At 41.5% G+C, this 15,138-nt stretch overlaps 1 protein-coding gene across 1 annotated transcript in view; it reads left to right on the forward strand.

Moving 5' to 3' along the window:
- itga8 (integrin, alpha 8) overlaps positions 1–15,138 on the forward strand; it is a 43,450-nt gene that overhangs the window by 11,999 nt on the left and 16,313 nt on the right. The window contains exons 10-16 of the mRNA XM_020648496.3: positions 565–621; positions 811–863; positions 959–1,164; positions 4,259–4,456; positions 9,303–9,348; positions 9,466–9,573; positions 14,963–15,018. Coding sequence (XP_020504152.1) covers positions 565–621; positions 811–863; positions 959–1,164; positions 4,259–4,456; positions 9,303–9,348; positions 9,466–9,573; positions 14,963–15,018 — 724 coding nt within the window. The remainder of the gene's footprint in view (positions 1–564; positions 622–810; positions 864–958; positions 1,165–4,258; positions 4,457–9,302; positions 9,349–9,465; positions 9,574–14,962; positions 15,019–15,138) is intronic.

Consider the following 15,138-nt stretch of genomic DNA (forward strand, 5'->3'; position numbering starts at 1 on the left):
ATATCTGTCTACCTTGTATCAGGTTTATTTTAACTTTTTAACTCGGAGTGCTTTGATGCGACATTTGTGTGCACATCATCCATATCTTTAGTAGTAGTCTCCATTTAGTACGTCTTTGAGACTTCTGTGATTAGGCCGACGTATATCCTCCTGCTTGTGTGTATGTGCATGTGTGTGAGCATGGAGCCCCCGGCTGTCTCCATGTGGTTGTTATTTTAGGTCTTATGAAGGAATTCTCAGCCTCCCCCCCCTTCAACTCTCCCCACGACCGGGGTTAGGATGGGGGGAAGGAGAGAGAGATGAGGGGGGAAATGGTTAGGGCACCAAGATGATGCTGGTGGGGGGGGGGGGGGGGGGGGGGGGGCAGGGCGGGGGGAGAAATAGGTTTTGGATAGAATAAAGGCTTTTTTTAATGCGGTTTCTGACTTTTTTCTGGCATTCTTTGTGTGCCTGTTTGTCAGACTGCTTGATCATGTTTGCTTCTAAAGTGCCGGAGGGACAAAGCCTGGTGCTTCATTTGTTTTGCTGTGTAGCGTCTGACTTTCTCTTTGCTTTTTATTTTAGGTGGTAATGATCAACTCCACCAATATGACCTTCATCCTGAACTTTACAGGAGAACAGGTAGGAGGAGCATGTCCACTTGGCTGTCACAGTCTGCCACATTGCATTGCTGCAGCTGATATTGATTTCTTCTCATTTCTGTGTGAATTCAATTTGAAAATGGAATGAAAATGAAATTAGAGGAAATCTTGTTAACATGTTTTCTGTATGGTTAAAAATACTCACGCTCCTTCCCTGTCTGTCCCTCAGATGGCCTCCTATTTTGGATATTCAGTGGCTGTCACTGACCTAAACGGAGATGGGTAAGTAGAAAATTCAATTTTCACTCTTATCGACCCATACCCTCACTCTTTATTTATCTTTCTCTGAGCATTAAAACTGTGATTTAAATACCCAGGACGGACGATGTGCTGGTCGGAGCGCCCCTGTACATGGAGAGAGAGATGGAGAGCAAACCTAGAGAGGTGGGGAGGGTGTACCTGTACCTGCAGACGGCCCCGCTCACCTTTTCTGAACCTGTTGCTCTCACCGGCACATACACCTTCGGACGTTTTGGCACTGCTATAGCACCGCTTGGAGACATCAACCAGGATGGATACAATGGTATGAAAACATTAAAAGATGCAAAGATTTTGAGATACAAAAATATGTCAGGTAGAAGAGAAAGCAAATAAAAAGAGATAACGATATTTAGATGACAAACATCAATCAAAATCCTTTAAGTTTTTGTTGTGTTCCAGTGTGTGAACTTTTCTCCCTTGCACTTGTCTGACCATACACGGCTTTTGTTTTTTAGGTTTACTCAATGACAGACAAATCTTTTTCTGTGTTTCCCGTCCCTTATGGGCTGTTTTGTCTTTGAATGAGGAAATCCCATCAGATGCTGCTACTTTAGAAACTTTAAGCTCTTCAGCCAATCAGGAAGTGCAGCGATGAAAGGTTGTCTGGCTGAACTTGTTTCCTCTTGTGATGATAAGGGTTAAGACCATATGTGTGTAACTGTGTTTGTGTGTGTGTGTGTGTGTGTGTTTGGGTTATTTTTAACTCACCAGATGTGCACTGAGATAATATCATCTTGGTGTTTCTGTCCTGCAGGCCCAGAGTTCATTCCTGTTAGATGTGTTTGTTTTATAATCACATTGATTGGACACACACACGCACACACACACACACACACACACACACACACACACACATAATTCAGCCTGCGGACCAAATGCTCCATGAAGCTAAGGCCTGTTGACTGCTTCCTAAAAAATGAATGAAGTGATGCCCATCTGGCCCTCATATGACAGCCATCCCACTGAATTGTGGTTTATTTATTCATGGGTGTGCGTTAATGTGCGTTACACCCCTTTAAACCCTTTAACAATCAGATCAATAACCAGTGGATCAATACAGAGGCTTTCTCTGACCAGAAACGTAAATCAAATCAGGTCCGTCTGTCAGGATGTGACGCCTTCAGAGGAGTAGCTTTTAAGGAGATGGAGCCTCTTTGCCAGCTGCAGTGACATGCAGAAAGATGACTTGTTGAGAGTTAATCTAATGAGTACAAAGCCCATGATGGAGTCACCATGGAAACATTGTGATCAGGGTTTTCAGCAGCTTCTTTTTGCTAATGCCAAACATCTTAGTTCAAGTATACCTGTGCCCCTGTGTGATTATGTGTGCCTAATCACTGACAGATCCCTTTTTTTTATTGACCATGATGACACGGAGACTCCTCCTCCTCCCCTCAAAGAAGATCTCATCACTCTGTTTTCTGCTGAAAGCAGAACCGTTCTCATTTCCTGTCATCGAGGCTTTGAAGAGTGTCAGCCCAAAAGAATACAATTTAGCTAATTCAATTTGCCGTGTGGCTCTTTTTGTTTTTAATTTTTGTTCTTATCAACCACAACTGGCACCATCACTCACAGAGTGTCATCCTGTGTCTGTCTGTGAGTAAATCTATAGTTTTTGGTCTCAGTGATCACAGTGGGTGTTCCCACATTTTGCCCTCAATGTCTGCATTTTGTGGGTTAGTGTTGAGTAATGCCCATGAGAGACTTTTACATTATTTGAAGACTTTTTTTTCTCAGTAAAAAGTTTTTTTTCTTGCATATATACATACAGCTCTTCAGTTATGTAGACATGTCCGCACATAGACATTAAGACTTGTGTCTACATACACACACACACACAGGCTTATACATACACTTGCATACACACATGGTTGCATTTATTCTCTCTACCCCACAATCTGCTTCATGTGGAACTAGTTGTTTAGGCTGAGAGAGAGGGGATCCGGAGACAAACAGGAAGTCTAGAGGTGTTTGGACAGTTACAGAACTGTATGCAGAATGGGTTATGTGTAATGTGTGAACATATAGAGGTTAGAAAGTAACAACAGATTCAGATTCTTTTTATGCCCACAATGGACATTTTTTTGCAGCAGGAGCACACAGAAGACAATATGTATACAAGGACATCATCAACAAGTTGAACTCACATTTTAAAACCCTGCTATTCAAACCACTAGATTTCAGATGGCCTAGGGAAAAACGGGTCCCCAAAATGTCTATAGCCCCGTTGTAAGCACCTGTGTGGTTCAATAACTATCCTGGATCTCTTCTGCTTTCGTGGTCTGGAAAATAAATGTAAAATCGAGGGCTGTTTGGGGGGAAATGTGTTTTCCCCTGTAATGCATCACTTTGGTGATGTTTAATGGAAGTGGACTAAATGGACGTTTTAATCAATCAGTTCTTCTTTTGGGACCAAAACTATTTTAATTCTGAGGAATGGTCTTTGCAGAAATAGTCTGTATTAAGGGGAAAATGTTGAAAAGTTGGATATAACAGGTGATACCAAGCTTTAAAACAGAAGTTCATGTGTGTGGACGTGCTCTGCAGTTCAACGACTACATTCCTGTAAGTCTGAAGGAATCCTCAAAGGCCCTTAAAAACTACTTTATAAATCACGTTCTCACTATGGCCAGCTTGGTTCATACACCAATAACATTTTCATAATTAGAGACATTTAGATTCAGTTGTAATATTTTATCTTAACTTGCGTGCCCCAGTCAGGATATTTTAATCAAATTATGATGAGAGTTATGGGTTTTCTTGCAAGCTCTGCCTGGCCACTGCAAAGTAACAGCCAGTGTTAAAAAAAACAACTAAATTTTCAAGCATAAAATACCAACATTTATTATTACCCTTTACATTATTAATTTTAAGAGTTGGAGAAAGATAACAAAATGACTTTTAAGGCGCTTTGTTGCTGCAGTTTGTTTGTTTTTTGTCTTTTCGACCAACAAGTAGATGGACTAGTCAGTCAAATGGACCTTTCTACTTTCAAGCTAGCTTTAGCCAGAAGATATTAGATTAGTTTGAAGACTGAAGTTGAATCAATCTCCACAGATAATTCTTGGTTAGAAATCAAACTGATGTATTTCCTGAAACATCAAGCAGTTCGTTTAAGACCTAAATAGACTCTTAACACCTAAACACACAAACAATTTCAAGACAAAATACAAATAATGAAAGAAAGAGGTCAACGATCATGCTGTCATGGTCCCCACAAAACAGGTAAATGCAGGTCGAGCTGTTTTCCTTCTCTTTTTCCAGCTACCTGTAAGTTTCCTCTGTTTTAGTCTCAGAGGGCCCTTAACCCAGCTGATGTCTAAACCATGCGTGTGTGTCCGTGTGTCATCCCTCAGACGTGGCGGTGGGCTGTCCTTTCGGAGGAGAGGGCCGTGGAGGCAGAGTATTGATCTTTAACGGTAACAGAGACGTATCCATACGGGGCCTGACACTGAGCCAAGAGCTGAGAGCCGCCGGGGTCCCGGGTGATGGTTTGCCTGGATTCGGATTCACTCTGAGAGGAGGCCAAGACCTGGACAACAATCAGTATCCTGGTAAACAATCCCACTGAACAAGTCAATCCTTCTCTACACAACTCCCTGCGTTATAATCAACATTTTTTTCTTTGACTTGCATTCCTTTTACTTCTCCACTCTCCTTCCAGCTCCTCTCATTACAGCCTCCCTCCTCTTTCACTCTTGACCTCCACATTTCATGGTTCTCCCCATTGCACTCCTCCACTACCATCCCCATGTTTTCCTGTATTGCTTTCCTCCACTTCTCTGGTAAACTCATCAGTCAGAAGAATGGGTTATAATAGGAGTAAGTGCCAAAGAACTGCTGCTGCATCCATTTTGGGGGGATTTACAATGCTCAAGAAGGAGAGAAAACATAAATTTGAGAGTAAGAAAGAAGTTTGAAAATATATAAACCGCATGTTCATGCTGCCAGACAATCATTCCTCGACCTATGTCTCTAAAACTAAGCAGACAAAGCAGCATTCACTTCAGGGACACCTCCACCTCCTATCTTTACAAGACACACTATAATCCTCACCACAAATCAAGAGAAGCCCAAAAACCAAGATTTTAACTGAGTGTGAAGCTGTTTACAAGCAGTTTTACCTTAAAATAAAATACTTTTGAGGCATAGCAGGTCTGTAAAACAACCGTTTTGCTACCTTATTTTCTCCCTAATTTAGAGCAGTTCAACTTTGTACAGTACTCTGGCATTGTGCTACAACAGATTAGGCTAAATAGGAGAATTTGTTTAGTTTTATCTTTTCTTTGCCTCCCCCCCCCCCCCACCACCACCACCATTTTCCTTTCATTCCACTGTAATAACATATTTCTCACTCCACAAACAGGATATCAAGGGAAATACACACACATGTTCACATGCATGGCTTGTGATCGGTTTCACTAACATCGAGAGAGAGTGTGTGTTGAGCGTGTGCCAGGCTCAATTTCAAAGCCGTGCAGACCCACTGCAAATCAGAGACCCTGAATTAAAAACATAGTACGGTAAATACACGCACAGGGTTTACAGGTTGGTGGAGGCCCTTTTGGGAGGAGGAAGTGGAGTAGAAACTCACGGGTGGCAGAGCTTTCAGCTGACACACATACGCAGTATAAACATGAACACACACAAACGGTGCAGCGCTTGTGTCGTCTGTCATTAGAGCTAGCTAGCTGGTGGAAGTGAGACACACATACGCATGGATTGTCGTTAGCGCGGTAGTAAAGTCACACTGTTCAAAGGAGCTGGAGATGTTTGATCTGTATTATGAGAGGACTGCACAGGCGTCTGGGAGGCCTGCTCGAGCCGCCATATGCTCCCCTCCATGTGAAATGTCATTAGTCTAAAGCAGGCGCACAGAGAGAGGGAGAGATGGTGATTCAGCTCCACTTTTAGCTTTAATGGAGCTTTTTCACTATAATGATGTCATATGTTTGTGTTTTTATTTGGGAGCTCGGGAAATTAATGGCGGAAATTACGAAAGATGACAAATAAGTTAGTACAGGAAGAAAAATGACAACCTCCTTTTAAGGGATGGTTAAGTGTTTTTTTTTTATATGTGGTAGTGTGAGGTATTTACAGTGTCATTATTATTATTATCTACCATAGAGGATGGTCAGTTTGGCCTCTGTTTGGTAAGGCCAGCTGAAGTACTAACTTGTCTAAATATCACTATTGGGTTTGGAGACAAACACACTTGAAGTCACTGAAAAGCATCCCACATTAAAAATCAGTATCAGTTTGAAGTTTTTGTAATATCCAAGAAGCAGAGTTCGGCTCAACGCTGGAGTGAAAGTAGGGGTCGGCAGTGAATCATAAGCGGGTTAGATTGCCTCAGGGTGCGTTTCAGGTTCAGCCGAGGGGTCAGAGGTCAGAAACTGACAGTGTTTTACCTGTCAATCACACCGACACAGAGACATGTTAGGGGCTGTGATTTGCATGTGTGTGGTGCTGAGGGGTCATTAGGGGGGTCATTAAGTTTAGTAAGTAGGTGTAAAATTTATGACAGGCTCCTTGTCTACATTTAAATTTAGTGAGCATCCTTTTTTTAGCCCAAATATTGTCTTTGAGCCTTTTTTTACTTACAAAGTTCTTCTTTCCTCACTACAATTTAATATGGGGCAGAGAATGGCATGGTAACGAGACGAGATGAGACGAGATGAGACGTGCTGTTAATATCAGGATAGAAGAGTCAAAACTTGAAATACTGCAAGACACTTGTAAAATGATAGAACGCGATGTCTGATTAACTGAAAAATTCTAAATGCACCTTTAAGTGCCTTTTTAATTTGGTTTTCCACCGCAATATCATCTCTTAACTTCTTTTCTCCACTGTCCTACTTAATCTCATTGTCCTCTTCTCCTTTCATTCAGTTTTTAACTTCTTCTCCCCTGTTCATGAGGAGTCATGTAGTAGTGACGCAGTGAGTCAACTAAGTAGGATAATCTGTTTTGAGTGCAGTATGTTTCTTTGATTAAGTTGTTGATATTTTCACCAGGAGTTACATTATTGAAACACACAAGTCAGGATGATGGTATATTGCTATATATCGGTAGTTATTTTGCCTGCTTCTTATTAAATAACCCAATTTAACCAAAAAGGCTGTATAGCTCAATTTCAGCACAAGCATTTCCAGTTCCCCCTGTATGCAGAGTGGAAAAAATACAATCCAGAAAAACATAAAAGTGTAGCTTTGACATGGTAGCTTGCAAGTTACAGAAAGCCTTAAAATCACACACGCAACTGAACTTGAAGAAATCCTCGATTTCTCCCTCAGAACGGCCCTCTTTTTTCCACTGAGCGCCATTGACCTTTGGCATTTCATCAGCGAGGCCAGTCCCCTGCAGCCAAACATGCCGTGAGGGCACGCAGCCAGTGACAGCTTGACAGTCTGTCTAAACGTTGGATGGAGGTTGTGTTTTCACAGCCCAGGACAAACACCATCAGCTACAGCAGCTCAGTTACCAAGAATATACCTGCAACTAGAACCCTCCATCAACGAGTAGAGTGGATATGAGTGTGTATGCATTGGTGTGTAGGGCCACATTTTTTGTGCAGGTATGGTCTCTTTACCAATACACACACTCCTAATGTGTAAGGAAACGAGACTGACATGAAAAGGGAAGAGTGCCGTTATTGGACCTGGTTCAGTCATGCATGCAGCACACTCCCTCTCACACAAACTTAACCCCAAACGTGCCCTGTCTTCAAATCAGTCTGGACCACTGTGTCAAAAACACACACTGATGGCAGGAGGGGAGTTGGATTTCCTGCTTTCACAACTTCAGCAGCGGGATGGACGGAGGAATTCAGACTGGGAATCACTCTCCCCCTGCTGAAAACACACCTTGCTTCTGATGACTTTCACAGAATGCGGTTTTAAATGCTAAGTGCATTATCTCCTCCCCTCCCTTTTCTTTCTATCATTTCACCTCTTTTTCCTCCTGCAACCCCACCACCCCCCCTTTCTGTACCCTTACAACTGCACTACAAAACCAACATCTTGCTTTCTCGTTGCAGACTTTTTAGATGCAGCGCAAACATGTACACAGAGCCACACACTCACATAGCAATGTAGCCAGGGGAAGAGGGACAGGGCTTAAATGTTTCATGTTGTGGTTTCAGGGGGACTCAGTGACTGCAGCCATAGGCAGAAACAGATGTGTCTCTCTCAGATTCAATTAGTCCTTTTTTTTTTTACTTGAATGTTTGAGAGAGGGAAGACACAACAAATGATGAACAAAGACTACAAGTGTTCCAGCTCATACTGAAAATACCTGAAGGAGGTTATCACAGTGTTTCCCTGATATTTCTGATATAAATAACTCAGTCAATTCTAGTTTGGGAATATTTATTTCATTTCTTTCTTGTCCGTAGTTAATTAATTAATCAAAAAAAGATATATTAATTGATAGTTAAAATAATCCTGCTGCATCCACTCTTTCTCAGGATCACACAACTCACTTTCGTGGCATCTGGCACTGATGGCCTGTATCCATTAAGTGCCTCTCTTCAGCTTTCACATTGTTTTAATCAGCACTTGTATATATGTGTGTGTGTGTGTGTGTGTGTGTGTGTGTGTGTGTGTGTGTCTGTCTGTGTCTGTGTGTGTGTGTGTGTGTGTGTGTGTGTGTGTGTGTGTGTGTGTGTGTGTGTGTGTGTGTGTGTGTGTGTGTGTGTGTGTGTGTGTGTGGCTTTCATTGGTATGTGTCCCCTAACCGCAGCCATTAAACTCCGGCTCTATTTTAAACTCAGAGAGCCAATTAAAAGTGTGTGTTCATCACTAAACCCATGAAAACAAATAAAAATCACATATAGACGAGATCTGGTGCTGCTTAGAATTAGGAGCTGTTGAGAAATGTTGTGAAGCAAAAATGTGATTGGAGCGATGTGAAGTTTCTAATGACGCTGGAATGCAGCGAGGGGTTTCTGTCTCCAACACACACACACACACACACACACACACACACACACACACACACACACACACACATAGGTATGAAGACACACATACAGGCTCAATGAACTCACAAACTCAAAATATGATGCACATTGTGTTTATTGATTTAGTCTGAACTGGATCATGTGTGTATGAGGGAGATATCACAAATGCAACGTCACAGCTTGTGTGTGTGTGTTTGTCTGTGTGTTTGTGTGTATACGTGTATGTGTGTGTGTTTCTGTGTATATGTGTGTGTACTAAACGTAAGAGGTCTGTGTTTAATGAAGATTGCTGGAGACCTTGAAATCAGTCCCATCTGTTGCATTCTTTGAAGCTCTCTATTTCCTCTCTCTCCCCCCCCCCCCCTCTCGCTGTCTCCACCTTTCTCTCTCTCTCTACCTATCTACCCATCCATCTATCTGTCGATCTATCCCTGCAGATCTCATCGTCGGGGCATTTGGTGCAAGCGAGGTGTCTGTGTACAGGTAAGAATTGAGAAGACTGTCTGTCTTGTTGCCTTGTTTTGAAATTCTGAAATTCGGCCTTACTTTCACCTCATGTCAGATCGTGTAATGTTTGTGTGCTTGTTTTTTTGTCTTAAGGTCTCGAGCTGTCGTGTCCGTGGAGGCATCATTGACCTTGACTCCCAGAATCCTGAACCCAGATGACAGACAGTGTCACCTCCCTGAAACAGATATCATGGTTACCTGGTAAGAAGAGCATTCTTGGAGCCAGATAATATGTTGTTCCATACTAAAATACAAACAATTAACACTGTTTTAAATTTACCCGGGGTGACTGACATATCAAAAACCAATATGGCCTCTGTTCTCACAATGAGCTCAAGATGTGAGATTCAGAGTTATGAAGGCAAAATAAACTTTCCCACCTGTAGGAAAGAAATGAAATAGTCAAAGCTGATGACTACTAATTCAGATGGACTCGCTCAATGTAGCGAGATGGCTTTCCTCCTTCTGTCTGCCCGAGCTGGGCACAAACAATGTACACTTCAAGTGCTAATCGATGGTGATTCAAAGGAACTGGAAAGTAGCTCGTCATTCGTTTTAGCCTTGTGAGTTTTGGAAACACAAACCAATTTTGATCTTAAAGAAATGGTTCCCTTTTGTCATTGGGGTTATTATTATTAATATTATTATTCAGTGGATGTCAGTCAGCACAGCCTCTTATGAAGCTACAGTATAAACTGCTGTGAACATTGTCTGCAGCAAAACATAGTTACAAGCTCCTGTGAGGAGTTTTTAGCGGGTTACAGAACAGACTCAAATGAACACTGATGCCTTCATTTGACCTACAAAAATAAACGATACCATCGACATAAAAAACTGACTATTTCTATAATGTTATTTGATAATGACTTAAAACACTGCCGTGGGCTAGGTGTCAGAAGGAAGTGTTTTACAGCACACTCCTGGAACAGCCTTTTCATTTTTCATGGCAACGATTCCTGCAGAGTGATAAGTTTGACTATTAAAAAAAGCAGAGATTCCAGTGTAAGAAAACACTACTCACATAATGTACAGGATCAAATCAGCAAAGAGAGAAGAGTTATCGCTTCGTCCTCAGGAGGTTTCAAAATCAACACAGACCAAAAGTTGCAGTCAGGAGCTTTAACCACTAACAAATGTCTCAGGCACATATTCTTACAGAACTGACATTAGAAATGAACCAACTTCCAAGCATTTTGTAATGCATTGTTTCTTTTTTCTTTCTTTTTTTTACTTATTTCCTCTTTTGGTCTCTTGTAAAGAAAGATTTCTTCCTCAAAGAGACTTTTGTAAGATGAAATACCCACAAAAAATACCCTCAATGAATAGAGACTTTAATCTATAAAAAACAAATGTACTCTATGATACAGATCATTACACATCTGGCAAATGCTGACTTTGGAACATGACTGGCTGACAATTAAACAAGCAAAATATTTTCCCAAAGAATTTTTACAATATCGACTTCTTTCAAGCGTTCCTCCAGCTCTTCACCACCGTCTTATATTTGTTGTAATTCTTTCCAGCTGTGTGTAGCTCCTCCACTTCCGTTTGGCATGGCATTGTGGTACAAAAGCATTCATCAGACCCTGGACACAAAGTCAAGCTAGAAAAGAAACATTTTAGAATTCTGAGTTTAATCACTTTTCCGGGCTAACACTCCTGATACTCAATATTTGATATATATATTTTAGTGCTTCAGGAATTTGGACACTGACCTTGTGTGTGTGAGTTAAAGCTAAATGGATCAAACAAACATGAACCGACTGCTGCTTGGAAAAACCCAGAGCTGCAGCCACATATCTTCCTGCTTATTCTGTATCATAAAACAATATGCCGTATAAAGTATACACACTCACAAATCTCACACACACTGACAGATGTGACAAATATTTCACCCCCGCTCTCTAGACGTCTGCCTTCAGCCAAGGTCTGTTTGTCTGTGTGACTAACGCAATCATTTAGAAGTTCACAAAAGAAGCATATCCAATAACCTGGAAAGTCAGATTTATGGGACTCTGCAATTAATCCGATACTGCATGATTCTATTTTGATTATATTATTGTTCCTGTGGGTGGCAGGCTGGCTTTGAACAGCATGGGAGTAAGTTTATTTGAGGGGAACGGGTCTTAAAGCTCCTGCTGTTTCACCGCAGCCCATTGTTGGTCCAAACTTATTGGGCCTGGAACCGCTGTGTGACTGTTTGGACGGGAGAAGTCCGCTCGGCTAGATGCCACCGTTGTGTGGGTGTGCATGTGTGTAGTGTTGGCGTGTGCGTTTTGGCAGTGAGAGAAGAGGGAACGGGGTTTAGGTCGGAGTGACGGGGAGCACTAAACTGTGGAATTCTGTCAAAACATAACTCAGCTAATTTAAATAAACCGCCATAAAGTTTTGGTCTGAGGTATGGAACAGGATAGGACACACACACACACACACACACACACGCTAGTACAATTAAGGGTCTTGGGCTCTCTTGCTGAAGCCTTTGGGCACTTCAGTTGTTTCTCTGGGCTGAGAGCTGCAGAGATGCATGATGGGAGGTAGTCAAAATTAGTGCCTCTCATGTATCCCTTACATATGAGTTTACAGGGTTAAGTATCAAATTCTTGGTAAAAAAAAATATACCCAGCAAACTCTCAAAAAAACCAGAGGGTCTGCTGACCGCTGCTCTGAATGCATTTCCAGAATCTCAAAGACTCTTTCATTCAACAGACATGGACATTACTATCAAAAAAAGTAAAATGTTTAATGTTGCGCTGCACTTAAAGAACTCCCTTTGGCAGCTGATAAATAAAGACACGGGTCTGACAGCCCAAATACCTTCAGAGCAGCAGTAAGTGAGGTTATGAGAATCAATACTCGTGTCAAAACAACTGATAACACGGCCAAATTATATGAAATGGGGTGCTTGGAGTGATTGGAGAATAGTCACTCAATTCTGAAGTTCCTCCAAGATCTTTTACGTGACAGTGTCTTTCAGCTTATCATTGATTTCTGCCACAGAGGTCTGCCATTAACTGCAGAATAACTCTCCCTCTGAAATGTAAATCTTAGCTACCTGCTTTTCACCTGCAGTATTATTCTATTATTTTTTATTATTGTATTTCTCCCTTTATTTAACTGATGTACATATGTTTGATTTTTAACTTCTTGTTATTTTAAATAATTATATTCCTGTTTCTTGAGCTGTTGTGACAAAAAAAATTCCCCCATGGGGGATCAATAAAGTTTATCTTTATCTTTAGTCGAAGTTAGCAGCTACAGTAGCTGACGTACATTGGGAAGTATCTAAAAGCAAAACAAGACGGCACTTTTCTTAGAAGTTGTGGACCAAAACCAGAGCTATTAGGAGAGTGAATATAAGATTTTCATTGTCAGGTTGATGTTATATAAAACTTCTCCAAGTAAATGGTTGTTCTTCTTCTTTGGATGCCGGATAAGGCAGCAAGAAGACGATATAGTGTGATGATGTCACAGCTTATTTCAGCTGCAGCCATGTGTCTAATAACGTATAATTGTAGCTTCAAGCAACAGTTCAGGGTTTTTAATGTATTGTACTGATTTCTGAAAGTTAGACGAACTAAAGCTCTGTTCCTTTAATGTATAGGTTTTACATCCAAGGCCAACAAAAGGGACAGGTGAGAGGATGAATAAGATGTAGAAAAGGAGGACAGATTCTTAATGTCAAGGCTTAAATTGAGCGTCTTACTTATTAGGCAGATTTAGGATGGTGGGGGGGAAAGGATTTGTGTATGAGTGTTTGCAGGGAGGGCCAGCAGGCAGTGTGTAGGGTGATGGAGCACAGATGCATTTTGGGGGGGAAATTACATACAGTAATGAGTAACCATCGACAGAGCTGTCGTCAACAAAAAGGGGGTCATTTCCGCACTAAATACACTTCAGTTTGACGCACACTGCTTATTACAGTCACACTTGAGCACACCCACCTTAAATATGCACACATGCTAACATGCTGCAGCACATATTAAACATGCATGGAACCACCTGGAGAGGTCAGATTGACTTAGGGCAGCTATTTCTTTAAATAGAAACCTGCACTTTATTCCTCATAAACTCACATCTGCACCTCTCACATTGAAAGAGCCAAAAAAAAAAACAGCTCATCAATATTGTGTCATCTTATAGAGATGCTCATTAGTAACAAACACACAAGCATCAACAACATCTGGTTTTTTGAATGTTAAGGTTTGTGAACTGAAACCAAACAAACAATAATCACATTAAGTTATTTACCTCATCATGGCCAAAAACGGCTGAGTGTTCAGTGTTGGAATCAGGAGTTTGTAAGCCCTCTCAGATCTGTGCATATTAAGAGTGCAGCGCTCCCTGTGTGGGAGCCACTTTCCTGGTCTTGATTAGAGAGGTGATAACACACACACACACTCACACATATTTTCATGGCCAAATTAAAGAGGAAATGCAGAAAAGTTTCCCAGTCTCCCATGTCTGTTTGTCTAATTGACAGACTCACAGGACCTCCGGGGGTATTTCCCATTGACCCCCTGGAGAAGATGAAAAAACTGCCTTACTTACGGGCAGTTAAGTTAGTAATGTTCAGTCAAGATTTCTATGACCAGCACTTACTTATACTTCTATATTCACCACAATGATCACTCGTACTGAATGCATATAAAAAGGATTTAAACTAATGAACTGCTTTCATTAATAAAAAAATGCCAGTCCACACAGCGTAGACAACCATAAGCTAGGAAGCTAGTTCCAACATACTCTTCATATTTATTAAAAAAAAAAAATGTAATTGCACTGTACTTTATTAATCCTGGAGGGGGACATTCTGCTTTACACTCTGTTATAGATAGACATGCTTCTCACACAGATAAACCCAAATTACACACATGCACAAACAGGACCTGTGGACATGCATTAATGGAGAGATGTCCGAGTGGGGCTTCTGCACACTACCACTCTGTAAGCGTGCCAGAGCTGTGTGGGGTTTGGTGTCTTGCTCAAGGGCCCCTCTGACCTGGCACCTTCGGTTCCCAACCCAAGTCCCTACAGACTGAGCTTCTGCTTCTAGTTGAACTTAAAACACAGACTTTCGACATGACTGGGTTATTTAGCCAACGCTACCATAATGAACCACCTGTTTGACACTGATTCTAAACCATCAGTGGCAGCCACCCTGGTTGGTTGAAAAGTGTCTTAATAGTGCTGCACTGTTCAGTTCAGTTGTATCAAATCATCTTGATGTAATTGGTCTTAGCTGAATTAGTTCAGATGGAAACCTGTCTGATCGTAAGAGGAACAAGATGAATGTGCCAAAACAAATCAATTATCAGCATGCAGATTCATCTAGTTCTCGAGCGATGGCTAACCATTCTAAGAGTCGGTCTTTACTCTTCAGCACCACTCGTTAGAACAGTCCCCATTAAACCTGCATGACTTATCATTCTTATAGGAGGAATCATACTTTGTGTTTTATGAGCAGGCTTTCTATTTGTGCACCTGTGCATTTGTTGAATGTGGGTGAATGGACAGCTATCGATGTCTTAATAATGTGTCCACTGTCTCTTGCACATCTCCTTGTCTCCCGATTGTTCTCTTCCTCCAGTCTGAGGGTGGACGTGTGTGCAGCAGTGAGCGGAGTGGGGATCCCCAGCTCTTTAGGTAAGCAGCTTTTCAAATTGTGGGGGAATGAAAGGGAAGGGATAGGGCGAAGAAAGAAAGCACAAAAGGGGTAGATCAGTAGTCAGAGTTCTAAATCGTCTCATTAGAGTTTCTCTCTGT

Source organism: Labrus bergylta, chromosome 8 (assembly GCF_963930695.1).
Source record: "Labrus bergylta chromosome 8, fLabBer1.1, whole genome shotgun sequence".
NCBI classification, from domain to species: domain Eukaryota; kingdom Metazoa; phylum Chordata; class Actinopteri; order Labriformes; family Labridae; genus Labrus; species Labrus bergylta.